A 20,129-nucleotide genomic window follows, 5' to 3' on the forward strand; every position below is an offset into this window, starting at 1 on the left:
TTTTTTGTACAGTTCGAGCTTCTTAATAAAAGCATTATTGTCATTGGTCTTCTCTCGTTGAAAATATTATATATTTCATTTTATATTAATTAACCAATAATAGAGCATTTACGATAAATACGAATTTATTGTTGTAAATATAAATTCTATTATCTTTTCTATATTCAAAATATATAGATTAAATCAAAAAAAGTCTGTGTCGTACTAACGTCCTTACGCTGTGCTATAGAAATTTGCGTTCATATAAATTACATGATGTTATAACTATGTATTTGAAATTACATGAACCTAACATTCGCCATTGCATTCTAACATTGAACACGCTTGGGGTTCTTATCAATGTATTACATATCTCTATTATATAATTGTTAAATATTAATTTGTTATTTACTAATGACATATCTGTACATTCAAAATTTAAATTCTTTTACACTTAGAAATCCTAAGATGATTAAAGAACAATTTTCTCCAATTAGCAGTAAGTAATACAAACATTTTGGTACATTTATTAATTATTCTGTACCATAAAAAGTGTATTAGAATAAGTAAAAATTATTATTTTACTTTGCACAATTATAGAAATTCAATCGGTGAAACCAACACAAGGAAGAAATTTGGTAGGTTCAGCTCGACACATACGTGATATGGCTGCAGATATTCATACAATTATTCAGCAATGGAATACAGCCCATTTACAAGGAGTAGCATTACTCAAGGATATAACGCAGGAAAAACAGAATACATCCTACTCTCAGGTTTTACAAGAGTTATGTGATAAATTGGAACATATTTGTGATGCATTGGTAATAATTATAAAATATACAAGTGTACGTGTCAAACACTTTAGGAATAGATAAAGAATATGAAAACAATTTAAGAAATTCATATAAATTTTATACAAAATTTTTTAATAGCTTTTGTGCTCCTTGTCTACTCTTGAAGTGGATCTCACATACATACGTACATATGTTAACAGATTTTGTTCCAGGATACTATAGTAAAAAATCTTGCTCAAATTACACATCGACTAAAGTTGACAACAAGTTTAAGTAAAGATGTGGACAAATTATTTACAACGTGGCCTATTACTAAATTTGGTACATATCAAATATTTTTAGCAGATGAATGATAAAATACATGTGTACAATCATATAATCTATCTATTTTGGCAGATTATGTTGTGGAGTTAATACATAATGTGTATTCTGAAGAAGCCAAGATAAAACGAAAAATTTTTGAAAATGTAGCTCATCAGTACACAGAATCTTGGAAAATGTTGTGTCTGGCAACCTGGGTTCATCAGCCATTACTACCAGAAAGTCTAACAATATTTTTGGAATCATTATTAATAGAAACTGGACATAGATAATTGTAGTTATTGTTGGTACATGTTATGGTGAGTATTTTTGTAATTTTGAAATTTGAACTTTATAATTAACTTTTTGTACGCAATAACTTACAACTATTGAAATAAAACAGAGATTAATAGAATGTTCATTTATTTGTGGCTTTTGAAATACCATGTGTATAGTTTCACAAAAAAGAAAAAGTATGTAATTGTTATACATATACTCAGAATCCAAAGCTCGCTATGAAAATGTTTACAATTGGTACCTGAGATCACAAAGAAATACAAATATAGACAAGTACAAATGTGCTATATCTTCTTTGCAAATGCAGATTCTAAAGAAGTATCTTAGATACAAGGAACCAAACCTGCAAAGTCAGCATATTTTGTGATTAGTTATAATTAATCTAATAGTTACTAGTGCCATTAACATTCAATCATATTCATAACTTCTTATGCACGTATGATACACATATTTACAGATAAATACAAAATTAATAATATCCACTGTACATAAATGCTATAACAATGTGGATGGAATTATCTTATTGATGTCTAAAATATTTTCAATCCTATGGTATTTGTATAAAGATTGTAAATGATCGATTTTAAATTATATATAATTCTTTTACTTCTAACTTTTAGAGTTATAATATTTTCGTTTCTCGGCAGCTTCTTTTACAGCTGTAGTGAAATTATTGATGCGCAATATAAATAAAGTTTTTCTTATTCATTGATCCGTAGAGTCACTGTAACTGATAGATATTACAAAAAAGTTATTAGCAATTATAGATTTAGATAATTAAACATGTATTTAAAATAATTTGTGCATGATCATCTTTGTAGCACTGTAACTAACGTCACGTTAATATATTTGTAACTGATAGTATGACTAATACCTATATAAACTTACAATTACAAAAAAACTTCTATATTCATGTTTTATAATATTTAATATATAATTATAGGAAGTCTAGTTTCTTATTTCCTGGTTCATTTAAGTGTGACTGAAATCGTTTTAAAACTGAAACTATTAATAGTCTTATGCATATAGTTATATAAACCATTTACTAAAACTGAAAAACTTCATACTGAAATTTATTCAATATTTTAAAATTATTATAATGTTTTAGCATGAGGAATATATATTATACATAATAAATATAACAGAAACAGTCTTATTTACATACATGTACCAGAATATAAGATATTATATTACTTTAATATTGATATCGTTCATTCAAACATGGAAGTTATAATATATTGATTGTGATACTGTCAAAAATTCTATAAAAAAATATCTACACCATTGTGTAATCATATGCATACATATACAATTTCGAATAATTGTAGAAGTTCAGTATCTTTATACACTATACACATTATTTGAATTTGTTTAGGAACATCTTGCATACAATCATCCGAGAATCAACTTCTAGTATTCCTATTGAACTCTTCACTTAATTCCTCAAAATCAAGTTCTGTATCTAGATTTGAATTATTAGGTATTAGATTATTTTCTAATATATTATCTGGCATTATATTTTTCAACTGTTCGGATACTAGTTCGTCAACTAAATTTGATTGATCAACTAAATGCAATTGTTCGACCAATTTTTCATCAATTAGCAAGTTTTTATCTATTACTCCACTCGTATTTAAAATATCTAAATGTGCAATATGATCATATTGAGTTATTTTAGACATATCTAAATTTTCTGCACTGCCAAATATACTAGTATCACAATTATTGGAAATTATTGGTACTGTATCTTGTAGAATTGGTATGCTGTCTGAAATCTTACAACCAGAAGTAGCAGGCATTATTTTACAAGAATTTGTATCCATTGATGACGACTGATTTTTAATACAACTCATATCTGGTGATGTCATAGGAATTATTTTAGATACTAGTTTCTGAAAACCTTTAATAAAATTTTGAGTTCCATTTTCTATGCTATTTAACCCATTTTGCATCTTCTCAAAATTTTGGGTATCTTGTTTTGGGTAAGTTCCCATAGCATTATTTTCTAATTTAACGAAGCTCTGTTCTGATGATTCTAGTTTTATAAACGCTTCATCTATATGTTCTAACTTAGACTGTTCAAAGTTATTTTCGCCTTTACAAAAAGTTGGTCCTAGACCATTCCCAATTTTTGTGAAATTGTCTTTATGAGATTCCGTTTTTTGATAATTTGATACTTTCGGTGAAGTGATATCAACTTTTTGGAATCCAAGAGTATCTGAAATTTGATTCTGAATCTCCGGATTCGAAATTAACAATTTTGACACATTGTTGGATTTATTATTTTCTGCATTATTTACAGGACTGGGATTTCTTCTCATCAGTGTTAAGGCTGATAATACTTCTGGACAAGTAGGATTTGTTACAGGTTCACATCTCCTGTCGTTTAGGAAGTCTGAAACACTAAGGTCTGAACTTTCTGAAAATCCACTAGACATTCGCTCTTCTATATTTTCTTTAGCATCTTCAGAATTTTCTGTTTTCTGAAGTTTTAGCGGAGGTTCTGAATTTTCATAAGTGCTACAAACAGGAGTTTCAACCTTTTTTAAAGCATCATTGTTGATTATATATAAACCAGGATTTAAACCCAGAACATCGCACAATGATTCTTCACCAATATCAATTAAATCTTTGTTGGATTCTTCATCATTATTTGCAACTGTCAACATAGTTCCAGCTTTTTCTCGTATTTTGCCCATTAATATTTTCAATTCGTCTAAGAAATTTCTTACATTATTCTCGGATTTTAATATTAATAAATCAAATAATGATTGTGCATTAAGTACTGGCTTTGCTGCTATTTTTATTATTTCAAGATTTTCGCACACCGAAATGGCTTCTCTCAATTTTATTTGTCGCCTTTCTGATTTTGCTTCCGGTGTAACGTATGCCCAAGGACCACGTTTCTTTCCTTTGCGTTTTAAAGGATCCTGGCCTCCATTTTGTTTTAATTCAGGTTCAGGTGTTGGAGGAGGTAATTGCTCAAGGCTTCCATGGTCAGGGTGCATTTCAAAATGCCTTGCCATTCGAGTACGTCCCAAATATATTTTATTACATGTAGGACATCTGAAGTGATCTGATATTTTTCTTTTCGGTACTTCTAATCCTGTTAGCAATTCTTTTGGTGATTCTTCTTCTTCAAGCTTTTCATTATTCGTATTATAATCACTGTAACCACCATCCGAGTCATCTAAATCAGGTTGTAAAAAGTCTAAATGATGTAAATGTTTGTAATCTCGCACCATATGTCTAGGTGGTCGAGACAATCTACCAGACCGTGTTCTCGCAACAACCTTTTTCCTTTCATCCTAAACAAGATATGACAACATTAGTGTAAGTGACTTATAGTTTAGCAAACTAGATCTACCTTTAATTCTTCTTGTTCTTCTTCAGGAATTTGTGGTGGTTTAGGAGGAAGCAAAGAAGGTCTAATAGTACTCTTTTTTGGTCGACCTCTTTTCCCACCACGATTTTTTAGTAAATTTCCTGGGTTCCGAATTCGTAAATCAAGTTCTTCAGGGAATACAACCCTAAATTCATACACGAATTATTTAGTTGTAGTATTTAATAAAAAAAACGAATTGTATACTCACCTATATACAACTCTTTCATTTGAAGCAGTTGTTTCTTGACTACGCTGTTGCAAAACATGTGCAATTTGTTTCAATTGTGTTGGTGTCAACCTTTGCATACTAAAATAAATACAAACATCATATAACATGAAAGAGGTATTAAAAATATATATAGATATATCTTATCTTACCTGTGAAATGTTTGACCTTGTTGAACTATTTGTATTGGATTTTCACTAGAACCCAATGGTTTAGTTACATCTGTAGAGTCACTTACTACTGTCACAGGTTTAGTGGGAGTACTTTTAGCTTTTTTATTTACTTTTAAATTTGTTCCATTTACTACCAAATTAATTTTCTGTTTAACAGCATCATTTTGTATTGATTTAGTAGACTCGAATGTACCACTTTGTTGTGTTACGGGTGCTTTTTGTAATGCATGTTGTAAATTATTAGAAATATTTGCAATATTTTGAGTAGAAATATTTAAATTTTGTTTAGTTGAATTATTAAACGCAATTTTTGCTTGCGGTTTCAAAATAGATACAGGTGTTGAAGAAATTTGGGTTGGTTTTAAAATAGATGTGGAACTTGTTGTTGTTGCCTTTAAATCTTGAGATCTTACAATAGATGCAGTTCTAAGAACTACTGGTGAATTAGAATTAATTGTAGTTTTTGGTACTCCACTTGATACTGTTGTTTTCTTACCAATTGCAGATTTTGTTTTAAGCAATTGCGAGGGAATTTGAACTGATTTTAATAGTTGTGCTGGAATAGATGCTGCCACATTTGTATTGCTTATAATTTGATTAGACTTTGAAAGTACAGTTGATGCACCTTTTAGCACCGGAGTTAAATATTGTTGAACATTGCCTCTGTGAAGAGACTGTGAGGTTTTAATAATAGGTGACAAATGTATTTGTGAAGTAACAAGGTTCTGTGTTCCCACAGATGTAGTATTTACTATTGCATTAGAAATATGAGGTGCGGTAACCGATTGGCTCTGTATTTCACAAGCACCAGTTATAATCTGAGAGGTATTTAATAACTGTGCTGGTATCCCAGTAGTATTTAATAATTGAGCCGTTATAGGCGTAGCTTTTATTATTTGTGGTGATAAATTATTCAATATTGTAGCTTTCGATAATAGCATAGAATTAGTATTTGAAGCAGCACTGAGAGAATGTACTGCATTAATTTGGTTCACTGTTGAATTAGTAAGTTTATTTGAACCTTGAAGTAGTCTAATATTTTTAGTTGGCTTTAATATAGTTTGTGCAGGTTTTATAATAAATTGTGATGATGGCAAAATTACAGGTAGTTTTTGTAATATTTGCGCCTGAGAATTAGGCAAAGTATTAAGCTGGTTTTGTACTACACTACCATCAATTGTATATTGCACATCATTTTCATGAATATTTTTAACATGGGAAACATCTGCTTTTATTGTGTGTACTTTAGATTGTTCTAAAACTATTGTTCGTGTGCCTGAATTCTGTTGAAGCAGATTATTTTGATGTTCGATTATTTGCTGAGATTCTTGTCTCTGATTACTTAAATTCACTTCATCTAACGACAAATCATTTTCACCTACTTGGTCTTGAAGCTGTTCATTTTCAGAAACTTTTTGTATCTGCCATTCTTGGAAATCAATACACTCTGTTTTAATCAATTCATCATTGGATTTTTGTACTTCTTCAGGATGGTAGCTTAACTGATCAATTGTTATAGAACCCTGAGAATGTAGCACTGTTTGGTCCTGCACGTTAATGTTATCATTTGTAGGAACATTTTCTTGTGTGTTTGAGCCAATATTATCTTGATCTTGATGATACATAACCTCTTCGCTCGAGTTTACATCGAAGGTTAGACCTAAGGCTATTGCTTGTTCAGGAGTTAAATGAATAGTTTCGGAATCATTGTCGTCATTTTGTAAAAATGCAACGAATTCACCGTCGTGATCATCATCGTCAACAACTTGTTGAAACGCTTGTTGAAGAAGATCGGAAGCACCAGTAGAGGATGCATCGTTTGTAAACACTGTGGAATTTGAAATTTCTGCCATATCGCTGCCTTTTCTAGTTTAACGGTTTATGAAATGTGATTATAGAATAATAACGATCACTTTCATATTTTACGATAGAATTTTACACAATTACGTTCTTGTAAAATCACTTTACAATATTGCCTTTATTCCATTTCGCTATACACGTTTTTCGCGCAAACAGAAACACAAGAGTGATGTGAAGTTTGCTGCAAATACGAAAAAGAAAATGGTGACAATGTCATTGGAATGTTTGTGGTGTGGTTGGTAGTTCTCATTATGTCTATTTTCATCGTATCCTTCATTCAATATCACAATTGGACATTATGTACTTGTGCAGTGATTACATGACAAAACTTCATATTTAAATAATTTCATTCGTTTAAAAATGTTTTTATACCAAAATCAAATTTATTATAGATTTAAAAAATAAAAAATGTTTAATGGAAAAAAAATCAATGAATGTTATTTCTTCATGACGTGTAATTTTCATTTACAAACTGTGTTTGGAAGGCTTGAATCATAGAGAGTGAATTACATATGTATTTATTTTTGTGTCAATTTAGTCGTATTTTAGAATAATCGTCATTCACATTGATACTGTGCAAATAACTGTTATGCATCATTTATAACGATTCCACGTAATGAAAAACAAATCAATGTTTCATTTACATTAATATTTAATCGCAATTAGCGAATTTATTCTATAATGTGCATTGTATTTTAATATTGTGAAAGTTCATGGATACAAAGTCTACTTCTTAATAAAGACACTTTAAATAAATAAAGCATCGTAAATAATATAAATATGGTAAGAACACTGATGAATCAAATAACTATTGTAATACTAATTGATCTTGTCATATATTATTAAACTATTTCGAACTATGTAATATAATACGTTTTGTGATTTACTAATAATTAAAATGAATTTATTTAATCTAAGTTGTTTCATGACACTATTTTGTTTGTATTATTGCTGTTTTATTTAAATATAAGAAATGTCCAATTAATAATTAGCTATATTTTGAAAATTGTGTTACCAAGATTTTATTATTGCAGGATGAAGATGATGATCAATATCAAGGAGTTTGCGATGTAGGTTCATTTCCTCAAGATTTTGGGTACGCATTATTTGATGGAGAAACAGAAGAATCCATAGATCCTTTATCAGGAGAACAAAAACCAAGAATACTTTTAATGGGTCTGAGGAGGTATCAAGAGTTCTTTGAATGTCCTAAATATTTTTTTGATCGACTACATTATTAGTTCTATAATATCAATGTTTGTTTTAGGAGTGGAAAATCATCAATACAAAAAGTAGTTTTTCATAAAATGTCTCCAAATGAAACATTATTCTTGGAAAGCACAAATAAGATTATTAAGGACGATATAAGTAACTCTAGTTTTGTTCAATTTCAAATCTGGGATTTTCCAGGACAAATTGACTTCTTTGATCCTACTTTTGACAGTGATATGATATTTGGTGGTTGTGGAGCATTAGTTTTTGTTATCGATGCTCAGGATGATTATATGGAAGCACTTAATAAATTACACTTAACAGTTACAAAAGCATACAAGGTTAATCAAGCTATCAGATTTGAAGTTTTCATACATAAAGTAGATGGTTTAACTGATGATTGTAAAATGGAAACACAAAGAGATATACACACGAGAGCAAATGATGATCTTGCAGATTCTGGTACAAAAATTATTAGCTATACATAGTGGAATATTTTTCTATCATTAAAGTATATTAATATATAATATATATATATATATATTTTAGGTTGTGACCAAATACATCTTAGTTTTCATTTAACATCCATATATGATCATAGTATATTTGAGGCATTTAGTAAAGTTGTTCAAAAATTAATACCACAATTACCAACCCTAGAAAATTTACTTAACATACTTATATCGGTAAGAAAAAGATATGAATTGCATATACTTTGGTTTTTCATAATATAAACTATAATTTGTATTACAGAATTCTGCGATTGAAAAAGCATTTTTATTTGATGTAGTGTCTAAAATTTATATTGCAACCGATAGTTCTCCTGTAGATATGCAAAGTTATGAACTTTGTTGTGACATGATTGATGTTGTCATTGATGTATCGTGCATATATGGGTAGGATACTTAAGAATATCTTTATATTTATAAATACATCTTGATTCTATTTTTACATATTTACATTGTAAAATAATTTGTAATATTTTGCATTATAAAAACCAATTTGTATAAATTGTAGTTTGAGAGAGGATTTAGAGGCTGCAGCGTTCGACAGTCAGAGTTCCAGTCTAATTAAACTGAATAATGGAACCATTTTATATCTGCGCGAAGTTAATAAATTCTTGGCCTTAGTTTGTATCCTACGCGAAGACAATTTCGATAGGCAAGGTAATATATCAATTTAGGAAATTCGACAAATACTAAACAATATATTACAATATGTATTCTGTATTTACATTTCCTTTTCTTCGTTGTAGGTGTAATTGATTACAACTTTCTTTGTTTTCGAAAAGCCATTCAACAAGTCTTTGAATTACGCAATAAGGCTTTAGCATCTACAAATGTTAATAATCATTTGACTCCTCCTGTTAATTCAAATGAAACTTCAAATGCTCCTACAGTATCACAAAGTGGAACCATGGGACAAAATGGCACTGTTGTAATTGCACAGAGTTAATTTCTGTATGTAATATTTTTAATTTTTATTTAAGCCTTGTAATAGAAGGCAAAATATCTTTTTCATATACATTTTTTTCACTTACCTTTTACTTACTGGTAAATAGTATATCATATAATCATGTTATTAATAATTTAATTTCATAAATATTCAATTAGTATGCTGTAATTATTCTATTCTTACTTATAAAATTTTTGTAATGGATCTATATTAAATAATGTATATACGTTTTTTTTTTTTTACTATATATTATATTACTATCTAAAATAAGAATTAATATAATTGTTAATTAATTCTTGCCAGAAATTATTGTATTTTCTTTTAGTTCCATATCATGACTCAATACAAAATTTGTTGTTTCCAATAATTATTTATTTAACAGTTTCTTAAGGCATATTATTTTCAGTATTTTTAACACCGTCGATAATATCTTTCACTTCACGGTAGAGAATATATGGAGACATACTAAACGTAATTATACTTTCTTCCAATTGGTACCAACGTATATATGAAAATGTTTGTTCATATTCACTTAGAGTAATTTCCTTAGGCAAAGGATAATCAGAATTTGAACTGAAAAAATTTTTTCATAGCACAATTATTGAGTTATATAAAAACCAATTTTAGAATTGAAATGCATCTTTTTACCTGTTTTTGTACCAATCTGCTTTATGTATTACTTTTGGGATAGGAATAGTTAATCCTGATGGAGGTAAATTTTGAAATGCGACTTCAATTAAGAAACTGCGATTGAGATTATTATATAAACATAAGGTTTCATTACTTCTTACAATCTTATTTCGTGTATTCATCTGATACTGTAATATTAGTTCATCTGAAAGGAATTTATAGGAATGGATAGAACATTGGAATTGAGAGAATAAATTTGATAAGCAGGATTAAAAATCGTAGCTTAAAAAGAATCTGTATTTTATAATACTAATGTATATACTTCTGATGAACAAGGTATTTAGCAAGATATTCAACTCTATATCTTAAACAAAAAATAATTTATTAATACTTTACAAAATATCGTATGAGTTTCAATTGATATACAATTTTGTAAAGGGAACTTGATATAATTGATAATAAAGTGTTATAAAGTGTTAATAAGTAAAATTAAGAATTTGTAATAGCTATTTTCTATGAATGGCACTAATGGCATATTCAAGGAATGTAATATAAAGGTATTAAGTTGATCACAAAGTCCGTTGAAGTTTTGTGTAAGATAGGTCTGGGAAAACCAAACAAAGTTTTTGGCTAACCTAATATATTAAAGTTAACCATACGACATACTGCAATTAAATGCTGAGCTCAAGCCAGTCACTGTAAAAAAAAAATAAGCAAAAGTGTAAAATTAGAGAATGTTAACATGTATGTTATAATGTTTGCTTATGTTCCAGTTACATATTATGGATATTAGAACAATTTTATTATTCAATGTGTAAATGGTTTCGAAGTTTATAAAATTTAGGAATATTAGATTGAAATATAATATATTATACAACTCTCTTAATAAAACTTCTGACTTACAATAATTTGCATCCTTATTTTGCACTGCATTATGAAGTGCTAAAGCAAGATATGTATGATATTTGGTATAACTATTTTCCAAAAGGTCCAAATCTTCACTGGCGTACATTAAATTTTTGTAATTCCATCGAGCACGGACATGATTACACATTTCAATTAACTGAAAAAATCATAACTTCACGCAAAAAATTTCATTTTCTATATAAACAATATTTACGTACATTATTCACAGTAGCCATTAAATCATCATATTCTGGTGTTAACAAACAGTGTTCATAAACTTTTTGCAAATACTCATTATGCACTGTAATTAAAATTGCATTAGATAAATGGAAAGAGTGTATCTATGTATACACTAATGAAAGTAAAAATTACAAACTTGATTTACCTGAAATGATTATGTCAAGACATTCGGCTTTCATTAAAGACTTCTCTAATACAAGACTTAAGTTTTGTAGTACTTGACCTGACAAGTATGTGTGTATAGACGTAATTACATGTAATAAACAAAATCGCAAACTTTCAATGCGTCTTATATGAAACTGTTCCAACTTATTTTTAACTATTCTTGATTTTGTTCCTTCCAAATCTGTAAAAAATAATAATTTACTATCCTTTAGTAATATATTCATTGAACTATTTATTAATACTTCATCTTACCGCAAAATCTTAAATTATTCAACGTCCATAAAGCGTACTTTAATCTTAATTGAAATCTAAATATTTCATTATATTTTATAAAAGTTTCTTCGTTTAATATAATATTGATGGGCCAACCTACTGCATACTGCAATGTTATATTATCTATAGCTATTAATACTTGATTCGTATAAATACTGCGGGCTGCAATAGACCAACGTGAACTTGAATCTGGCCACTGTTGAGATAAGATTTCTTCAAGTATACACGATAAATAGTACGAATTGCTCCACATTTGATTAGATTCGATCTAAAAAGAATAAACAGAAAATATGAATAAAAGCAATTTCATATGAAAAAGCCTGCATACAAAATTATATCAATTACAAATCATTTTGTGCTATATACCTCCTGAAATAATTTCTGGTAAAATTTACTCATTATATGGCCTGCTTCCATCATGTACACAGATCTCATTAATATTAAATGAGATTCCAATTTATATTCTTCTAACATGATATTTTTTACTAATTTACTAGCACTGTTATATCTTGAAACAAGAATTTCTGCCAAAATAGTTTCTAATATTTTCCTAAATGGCAATATATAATCTGATATTTTCTCAAGTCTGAAAGTATATAACATGCATTAAAAACCAATACTTTTCTGAAAAAATTTTGAATTTATAATAAATGTACCCTTCAAATAAATTGTTAGAATCGGTTTTAGTATTTTTAACTTTGGGGCAACGAATATCAATTGCAGTGTTTTGTAATAATTCAGATGGAATATAGCCTTCTAAAGCTTTTAATAAAAATACGTTATTAAATTCGGTCAATTGTTGGATAATAGCCCTTTCTACATCTTCATCACATTTATCAATTGTTTCTATATTTTCTTGAGACGATAAGTTTTCTTCTTCTTGTAGTTCATGTGTACTGTATTTACGAATTTCCATTTTTAATTTAGAGTAAAATTCATCAGTTAAAGACATTTTTATTTCTAAAAAGAGAGAACAATTAGACATACTATATTATAATAGAATATAAATTAAAAATAAATATACTTTATACTACCATTCTCATTATTAATTTTCCATATGTCTGTAATTCGATCTAGAGATACTAATAATTCAACACTTTGTCCCATACGCTGCATTTTTTTAATTAGAATTTGCATTATTGGATCTGCTAAACACAGATCATCTAAAGGTCTTAAAGAAAATGCTTTATAATGTTCATTATTTTCCAATGATGTATCATTAAGAAATCTGAATGAAAGAGGGTAGTTACGACATTTTACAGTTTCAATCTACATTAAAATACTTTTACCTGACAATTATAAATTCTTCTCTCCAATCTTCAAATCGTCCTTCACCTAACCATGTATCGATTATATTTAAATAGACGCTAAGACTACACAAATATAAGCTAGCACAAATGTTCGATCGTCTTCGATTGTGCGATTTCTGTATTTCAAAATATAGAGATGACAATAATTTAGACGCACATATCCAATTGGGTTGAACTTTCCAGTCATGTATAACTTTTTGATGAACTTCATACAAAATCTTTATATTGTACAAACGTTTCTTCAGAAGAGTTGATAAAGACAAAAGTGTGAGAGATTCGTCTGGAAAAACAATACAATGAGCTATGGTATGATCATAATTTCGTTGATTGTATTTGGATACCTATATTTGTTGTACCTTGTTTCATAAACATTTTTTCTATATCAATTATTTCATTTTTAAATTTCATTAAATGGTTTCCTAGTGCTGCATTATATGCTTCATATGTGAAAGGTGGCTTTTTGTAAAGACGACTCTGTTTAGAATATATTTCTATACCAAACTGTTCTATTTCATGTATCATAGCAAAATATTTGCAAAATGGTGAGAGTATACTGTTGAAAGCAACCTAAAATTTTCTAGTAGTAATGTTTATGAATAATAAAGAATCATGTATGTTATATACAGTAAACAATCAATGAGACATACTTACTGTTGTTAAGCTTGGTATAGATATATTAGGACGAATAAAGAAGTCTGTTTCATCATTTTGTTGAAATACTACCATACACATTGGAGTATAAAACATCCATAATAGTTCTCTGCATACTGAATATTCACTGAGTGTTCCGAAAGTACCATAATCTGTCTCTGTTGCTTTACGCCTATATTTGATGTTAATATAATGATGATAATAATAGTATAAGAAAATAATTTTTTGTATAAAAATATAATTACCATATTTCACAAAGATGGGCATCGCAGAACTGAGTCTTTACTGGATACTTTCGCCATTCTAATTCATTCCACCATGTGTTTTGAACATTAGATGCTAACCAATTTCTAGATTTAAGCTCTTCAGTTAAAGCTGCAGATAGTGTGCTTAATTCTCTTTTAGCAGTAACAGATATACACATTGTTTTATCTGAATCTTTAAGATTTGTTGATATTTGAAGTTGTGTGCTTATGTCAGTAACATCTTCATCATTATCAGACCATTCCTACAAAAAATGTAACATGTTAATTCTATTAAAAGTTGGTATTATTTAAATATTATGTAATACTAAGCATTGAAAGTATTTACACTTTCAGAATCACTTTTGTAATCATCAAAAAAATGTTCTTGTCCATCTCTTAAATATTGAGCCCAATCAATTTCTTCTGTAGCTTCACTTTCATTTTCACCTGTTGCATTAAAAATACTTTCTCCTCGTGTTAGCTTTAAACATTCCAAATTGGATTTACTAGTTTCCTTGGACAATTCCAATAATAATGTTAATAAACACCATTGCAAATCATATTGTGGATGCTGTTCAAAATCAAAGCTTGATAAAAATGTATCAACATATTCTTCAAGCTTTTTTGCTACATCATATTTTCCATGAATTGAAAACTTTGTAATCAAAGCTTTAATAGCTTCCTTTGTAGTGTTACTATTCACAGATAAGAATCGATGATGTTTAATGTTTGTCATACAAAACCGTTCACAAACTTGAAAACTCTCCTCATTTTGCTGTAATTAGGGAAGCGTTATTATAACATTTGTTAATCTAATTCAAAGGAGGTACTTTATCATATTTAATTATGATAGTACCTCAAAAGAAGTTATTGCCGTTATTAAATACTTCATATCATTATGAATATCGTTTAATGTCTTAGTACCCATTTTCGTTTAGAATTCAAGTAATGAAAAATCAAAATATCAAAAGTTCAATAATCGTTATATTGCTGAAAACAAATTATTAATTGAGTCAAATACGACAAAATGTTTCCCTGATTGACAAGCAGTTTTCAAAATTCTAACCTCTAATGTACTCTTTATTCAACTTCTAAAATAAACTTTTATAAATAAGTAATTCAGTAATTTTTTCTTCGTATATGATTTTAAGCTTAACAACAATAATATAGAAAAAATCATGATGTTATAATGAAGATGATTTTAAATATTCTTTCAAGAAGGATAAAATACATAGAATTCTATTCAATAGACATGCGCATAAGTTCTTGCAAATCCTAATTCAAACTTTATCTTTTTTAATTTTAACGAATACGATAAAGTTAAGGTGTCTTTTATGTATTAAATTAATAAAAATAATTTGATATTTAGAGAAGTAATATATATATATATGTATATAAGTACAATTCTAATCAGTTCCAAATGTATGTAACATAGATCGAGAAAAAATGTCTACCGCATCGACCTTGCTGATTTATTCAAATTTGAATTAAAAAGATAATATGTACATATCTGTTTTAGATTACAAATTTTAATTAAAAATTCAAATAAAATTGCTATTGCACAATTTCTTTAACATATAAAGTGATATGTTGAAATAGTAAAATTATATCAAATATAAATTCTTTTGACGTGAAAATTTATTTAATATAAATGTAAGATAGGATTACAAATAGGTAAATATAAATGAGAAGATAATCGTTTTAAATGTTTATACGTGTATAAACGTATTTCACATAATAATGTTACACAATATAAATTTCTTTTACAATCACGTTGGAAGACACTACATAACTGAATTCAGTAATGACATCTTATTAAAAATAAGAACTTTTAATGTATATGTAAATGTAAATCGATGATTGTAATATGTTGGTCCCATTTTGGGAGAACCAATTATTTTATGGAATGCATTTAATATGTTATGAAATACCAGTAATTAATTACTTTAAATTTATATCTGCATAAAAAATGTAAATGCAATCAGATGACAAATACAAACTCTATTTTTGCTATAACATTTTACAACGCCATATTATCTACTGTTATGTTAAAAATGTACAAATAATTGCTTAAAAATATTCAGACACGTCTCTGATATTGTACCTTTTTTGTTCATTTCTATACAATAAAAGCGACATGTAAATTTAACTTTATACTGTATATTATGCTGTATTTTACTGTATAGTGAACAGATAAGACATCGTAAAAATTCACTTCAATAGAAAATCTCTGTTAAAATTCCTGAGGATTGGTGTATGAATAACATAATGATGATGCGCTTTTGCTGGAAATAAGACAAATTTTCCTAATGCTATAATGACGATGATATTCGATTATTATTGTACATCAAGATGTAATGATGTCGATTTAAAATAATAATTTAATACAAAAACAAGTACTGAATTACTTATAATGGTATATGTATGTGATGTGCACATTTTTTTTTAGAAATGTTGCCTATTGTAATTACAATTCATCCTTCTCGTCAAGATCTATATCACTAAGATCGATTTCTTCTGCTGGTGGCAGTTCAGCATTTTTGCCATCCCATGGTGTTGTAATAAGAATCTTAGGTAAATGAGCACCCTTTAATGGTGCCGTACCTCCTCGTCCGTAACTTAAGTCTCGTAAAAATTCATCTATACCGACATAAGAGAAACTTCCTTTGAGTAATGAGTATTTCATCTTTTTGATATTTACAACCGCCAATGCTGGATAACCAAAACCTCCTATTTCTAATGCTTCTTCAATGTGAGGTTGAGCACTAGCTTCTGCCCACACCCATCTATTAAAAGAAGAAGAGACAAAAAAGATCTTAAAATTTTTTAAAACATAGATTCACTTCTGCATACAGAGTAGCATTATTTCTACATACCCCCACATTTTTTGCTTATATTTCTCTCCTAATTCATTCAATATTTTCAAATAGTTATTTCTACATTCTGACTGACAATCTAAGATATGTGGTAAAACTGATACAACGCATAATGGTTTGTCTTCACAAGCATTTTCCAATGCTTCTTTATTTATAATTTGAGTTACTTCTGGAGCTGGTACATTTTCTGCCAATTTTTCTGTTGCCCAACTTACAATATCGAAACTTGTTCGACCACCATCATATTCTTGTACAGAATCAAAAGATTTTTTACCAGGTGCAAAATATTTAATTGTAGGATATCCTTTAATTTCATATTGAATGGCCTATAATAATGGTAGATCAAATTGAATGTATTGAAAAATAAATATAATTTAATTTTGAATGTAGTTAATGTTAAAAAGATAAACTTACTTTTAGTTTGTTTACAGTAGCATCAATGGCACCTAATTTCACTTTTCCTTTAAGTTCTGTAGCAGCGGATTCCCAAATGGGAGCCAAATTTTTACAATGACCACACCAAGGTGCATAAAACTCAACTAACCACATATCTTCAGAATTCATTACTATGTCATCAAAGTTTTCATCTGTTAATTCAATCACATCCTTGGAATCTTTCCACTATGATGAAAACAAACCAATGTTATACAATTCATATACTTTCTATTTATTGTCATTATATATTATACATTGTTATATTTACCTTAGAATCATCTTTGCCTTTTTTACGACGAAAAGTGCTAACCCTTTGATTAATTGCATTTAAAGCAGCATCCAGGATTCCATCCGATGTTCTAGGTCCAACATAATCTTCTGGCTTATCATTGATACCAAATATCTTAATTGTCGGAATACCTTTAATTCCATATTTTGACCCAACATTCATATGTTCATCTGCATTTACTGCTCCAAATTTTACGATACCCTAATCAAAATTTATAATCCCAATAAGAAACTCATTTAAGAACAAAATATGAAATGACAATATGGTAGAAAAAGTGTTTAAATTACCTTCAATGCATTAGCAGCCTTATTATATTCAGGTGTTAATTGTTGACAATGTCCACACCATGGTGCATAAAACTCGACTACCCAAATATTATCACTATTCAGTACTAAACTGTCGAAATTGCTTGAATCAAGTTTTATAACATCTGAATTGGAATTGTACAAACAATGGGCTCCAGTGATTAATATCAAGATACCTATATGAAACGGAAATTAGAAATAATGAAATGTATATAAATATGATCAAGAAGAATATTTTAATCTCAATATATTAATCAAAATGTATATCTAACGTGATGTAAAGAAATATCTTAATAGTATAGATATGCCGGTTGAAGTAATAAAAGAAGGTTGTGAGCCGGTTAGCAAATATTATTTTACGAAACTCACCTAAAAGAGCTTGCATTTTCCTTCACAAACTATTACAAAATTTATAATTTACAATTATCTTCAAGAAATCATTCACTGCACAATCTTTGATTCAATATAGAATTGAAACGAACAACGAATACGTCCTCCTCCTAGCGTATTCAGTACCCCACTCTTTATAACCACGTAGATATCACTTTTCGTGGATCGTTTTGATTGGTTCCTGTAATCAACATCCATATATTATACTTTACAAAAGAAATACATAACCTCGGTACCATGTTAATTCTCTAAGATTACTTAAGGCGGCTTATTGTAGATAATTAAAACAATTAATTACTACAACTTTCTAATTTCAAAATTATTTCTTATTACACAAAATCAAAAAATAATGTGTTTAATCGTAAAGTTGTATTTAAGGTGAAAGTGATTTAAAATAAGTCGGATCCATGTATGTATGTATGTATATATGTACAATTAGTAGCGTAGGCGGGCTTGACTGTATATATGTATGCGATTGTACAATTGTATTACCATATTAATTACAGTCTGTATTTTTAACTGTTGATATATACATGCAATGTTTCTTGTATAATTGTGTACTATTTTCAATAGGTCTTGTAATTGTTAAAAATTAACATAAGTATTTCATATTAAGAAAAGGAAATACAAATAATGTATAATTTATAATTTGCGTTAAATTTATTTGAAATCAATGACGTATACTGCAATATATATAATAATTATAATGTTGTTCATTATATTGCATTTTTTTATTATGTTATGACACATAATAAATACTTTACATACTAAACAAATTCTAATTTCCCGCACATTATCGAGTTATGCATGTGTGACCAGAGATGACTGGAGTTCTATGTACGAGTCTAGAAATCAGGGTTGCTCAACCCGTGTGAAGCTAGCTAATATAAACCATATCAACTAATATTTATATATAAACCACCATATAAACTAATATTAATGAAATATAGTTCAAAAAATTGTTTTTTAATTGCCTATAATTGCTTATCAATTAATTTTAATCGCTCACTTATTCTTTTTAAGAAATATCTAGTGACTTTTAAGAGGCTGGGAATTTTTAAAAATATGAAAATTCTGAAATAATGCATGAAACGTGATGTATGACCTACCAAAGAATTGCTTTTTTTTGAAGATTATTGTTCTATAATTAATTTCAATTTCTTACTTCTACTTTTCGAGAAAGTATCATAAAATCATCACATGGTCTCGACTCCCTGAAATCGACTAACGATATTCGCAAAGTTAGGCGAAGGTATAAGTCCGTCATTGCAATCCGATAAATAGAAATTGTGATGTCTCATTGTAGAATATCGTAAACAATTGTTTTTTAATTGTTCCTTATCGTTCCTATTTTAGTTTTAATTGCTTCCAAAATAATGTTCATAACAGCTATAGATTAACGCCGAATCAACGATTGCCATCTATTTCATTGAAAATGTCTTAAATAACTGCTCTTTCCTCGTTCATTACTTTGTCTTGCAATTAGTTTCATTTACTCTCTTCCACACATCATGAAATTTAAGTAGGACCAAGCTGTCAGTTTCCCTTTCTAGGCTAGATTAGACCGACATGTAGAAGTTGTTTGGAATTCGTGCGAAAGAAATCCTGCGAAGAACGAGAGGCTCGACCTTCAGTTTGTAAGGCACCTGTCCACCAAACACTAAATGCACATGCAGGTGGGCAGCCATACTGAATTTTAGTTCGTCCAAGTCTGCAGCTAGCTCAGATGG

The 20,129-nt window shown here is 28.6% G+C and overlaps 5 protein-coding genes across 10 annotated transcripts; 2 read left to right on the forward strand and 3 right to left on the reverse strand.

Moving 5' to 3' along the window:
* LOC117228756 (cyclin-dependent kinase 2-interacting protein) lies at positions 1-1,491 on the forward strand. Of its 2 annotated transcripts, none has more exons than XM_033484732.2 (4): positions 1-478; positions 580-827; positions 977-1,097; positions 1,173-1,491. In XM_033484732.2, the coding sequence occupies exons 1-4, from the start codon at positions 394-396 to the stop codon at positions 1,367-1,369; spliced, it is 651 nt and encodes a 216-aa protein (XP_033340623.2). In that variant the 5' UTR covers positions 1-393; the 3' UTR covers positions 1,370-1,491. The 2 variants fall into 2 exon arrangements, with proteins under 2 accessions (XP_033340623.2, XP_033340626.2); XM_033484735.2 differs by having other exon boundaries at positions 6-478; positions 580-803; positions 989-1,097.
* On the forward strand, positions 1,258-11,743 carry RagC-D (Ras-related GTP binding C/D). 2 transcript variants are annotated; one of them, XM_033484731.2, is made up of 7 exons: positions 1,258-1,396; positions 8,052-8,203; positions 8,285-8,691; positions 8,779-8,915; positions 8,983-9,125; positions 9,247-9,395; positions 9,485-11,743. In XM_033484731.2, exons 1-7 carry the CDS (start codon positions 1,394-1,396, stop codon positions 9,682-9,684), a joined length of 1,191 nt encoding a protein of 396 aa, XP_033340622.1. In that variant the 5' UTR covers positions 1,258-1,393; the 3' UTR covers positions 9,685-11,743. The 2 variants fall into 2 exon arrangements, with proteins under 2 accessions (XP_033340622.1, XP_033340621.1); XM_033484730.2 differs by lacking the exon at positions 1,258-1,396 and adding an exon at positions 7,306-7,800.
* LOC117228754 (uncharacterized) lies at positions 1,483-7,173 on the reverse strand. Its single transcript, XM_033484729.2, has 4 exons — positions 5,137-7,173; positions 4,967-5,065; positions 4,741-4,903; positions 1,483-4,681 (listed from the first exon to the last, which is right to left on the reverse strand). Exons 1-4 carry the CDS (start codon positions 7,008-7,010, stop codon positions 2,777-2,779), a joined length of 4,041 nt encoding a protein of 1,346 aa, XP_033340620.2. The 5' UTR covers positions 7,011-7,173; the 3' UTR covers positions 1,483-2,776.
* Grip128 (gamma-tubulin complex component 5) lies at positions 10,680-15,536 on the reverse strand. Of its 3 annotated transcripts, none has more exons than XM_076525496.1 (14): positions 15,171-15,536; positions 14,961-15,094; positions 14,451-14,879; positions 14,105-14,367; positions 13,860-14,031; positions 13,565-13,775; positions 13,188-13,488; positions 12,933-13,126; positions 12,555-12,858; positions 12,265-12,484; positions 11,878-12,166; positions 11,606-11,806; positions 11,439-11,521; positions 10,680-11,377 (listed from the first exon to the last, which is right to left on the reverse strand). In XM_076525496.1, exons 2-14 carry the CDS (start codon positions 15,030-15,032, stop codon positions 11,042-11,044), a joined length of 3,075 nt encoding a protein of 1,024 aa, XP_076381611.1. In that variant the 5' UTR covers positions 15,033-15,094; positions 15,171-15,536; the 3' UTR covers positions 10,680-11,041. The 3 variants fall into 3 exon arrangements, with proteins under 3 accessions (XP_076381611.1, XP_076381612.1, XP_076381610.1); XM_076525497.1 differs by lacking the exon at positions 15,171-15,536 and having other exon boundaries at positions 10,680-11,010; positions 11,218-11,377; positions 14,961-15,161; XM_076525495.1 differs by lacking the exon at positions 15,171-15,536 and having other exon boundaries at positions 14,961-15,161.
* Positions 15,537-15,799: 263 nt separating this feature from the next.
* CaBP1 (Protein disulfide-isomerase A6 homolog CaBP1) lies at positions 15,800-19,703 on the reverse strand. Of its 2 annotated transcripts, none has more exons than XM_076525502.1 (7): positions 19,565-19,703; positions 18,379-18,580; positions 17,992-18,185; positions 17,684-17,905; positions 17,395-17,601; positions 16,981-17,306; positions 15,800-16,890 (listed from the first exon to the last, which is right to left on the reverse strand). In XM_076525502.1, the coding sequence occupies exons 2-7, from the start codon at positions 18,392-18,394 to the stop codon at positions 16,572-16,574; spliced, it is 1,284 nt and encodes a 427-aa protein (XP_076381617.1). In that variant the 5' UTR covers positions 18,395-18,580; positions 19,565-19,703; the 3' UTR covers positions 15,800-16,571. The 2 variants fall into 2 exon arrangements, with proteins under 2 accessions (XP_076381617.1, XP_033340579.2); XM_033484688.2 differs by lacking the exon at positions 19,565-19,703 and adding an exon at positions 18,658-18,811.
* Between the last annotated feature and the right edge of the window lie 426 nt (positions 19,704-20,129).

This window comes from Megalopta genalis, chromosome 12, assembly GCF_051020955.1.
Source record: "Megalopta genalis isolate 19385.01 chromosome 12, iyMegGena1_principal, whole genome shotgun sequence".
Taxonomy (NCBI): Eukaryota; Metazoa; Arthropoda; class Insecta; order Hymenoptera; family Halictidae; genus Megalopta; species Megalopta genalis.

What these genes read in the sequence shown, in the direction of transcription:
- LOC117228756 (XM_033484732.2), top strand. Translation starts at nt 394, where the DNA reads ATGACATATCTGTACATTCAAAATTTAAATTCTTTTACACTTAGAAAT. An exon ending in ACAATTTTCTCCAATTAGCA is followed by an intron (nt 479 to 579) that starts GTAAGTAATACA and finishes GCACAATTATAG; the next exon opens with AAATTCAATCGGTGAAACCA. An exon ending in GTGGCCTATTACTAAATTTG is followed by an intron (nt 1,098 to 1,172) that starts GTACATATCAAA and finishes CTATTTTGGCAG; the next exon opens with ATTATGTTGTGGAGTTAATA.
- RagC-D (XM_033484731.2), top strand. An exon ending in TACTTAACATACTTATATCG is followed by an intron (nt 8,916 to 8,982) that starts GTAAGAAAAAGA and finishes TTTGTATTACAG; the next exon opens with AATTCTGCGATTGAAAAAGC. An exon ending in AGACAATTTCGATAGGCAAG is followed by an intron (nt 9,396 to 9,484) that starts GTAATATATCAA and finishes TCTTCGTTGTAG; the next exon opens with GTGTAATTGATTACAACTTT.
- LOC117228754 (XM_033484729.2), bottom strand. Translation starts at nt 7,010, where the DNA reads ATGGCAGAAATTTCAAATTCCACAGTGTTTACAAACGATGCATCCTCT. An exon ending in AATGAAAGAGTTGTATATAG is followed by an intron (nt 4,904 to 4,966) that starts GTGAGTATACAA and finishes GTATGAATTTAG; the next exon opens with GGTTGTATTCCCTGAAGAAC. An exon ending in AAGAACAAGAAGAATTAAAG is followed by an intron (nt 4,682 to 4,740) that starts GTAGATCTAGTT and finishes TATCTTGTTTAG; the next exon opens with GATGAAAGGAAAAAGGTTGT.
- Grip128 (XM_076525496.1), bottom strand. Translation starts at nt 15,032, where the DNA reads ATGGGTACTAAGACATTAAACGATATTCATAATGATATGAAGTATTTA. An exon ending in TCTAACAATTTATTTGAAGG is followed by an intron (nt 12,485 to 12,554) that starts GTACATTTATTA and finishes ATATACTTTCAG; the next exon opens with ACTTGAGAAAATATCAGATT. An exon ending in ACCAGAAATTATTTCAGGAG is followed by an intron (nt 12,167 to 12,264) that starts GTATATAGCACA and finishes TATTCTTTTTAG; the next exon opens with ATCGAATCTAATCAAATGTG.
- CaBP1 (XM_076525502.1), bottom strand. An exon ending in AGGCTGCTAATGCATTGAAG is followed by an intron (nt 17,906 to 17,991) that starts GTAATTTAAACA and finishes AATTTTGATTAG; the next exon opens with GGTATCGTAAAATTTGGAGC. An exon ending in TATAAGCAAAAAATGTGGGG is followed by an intron (nt 16,891 to 16,980) that starts GTATGTAGAAAT and finishes TTCTTTTAATAG; the next exon opens with ATGGGTGTGGGCAGAAGCTA.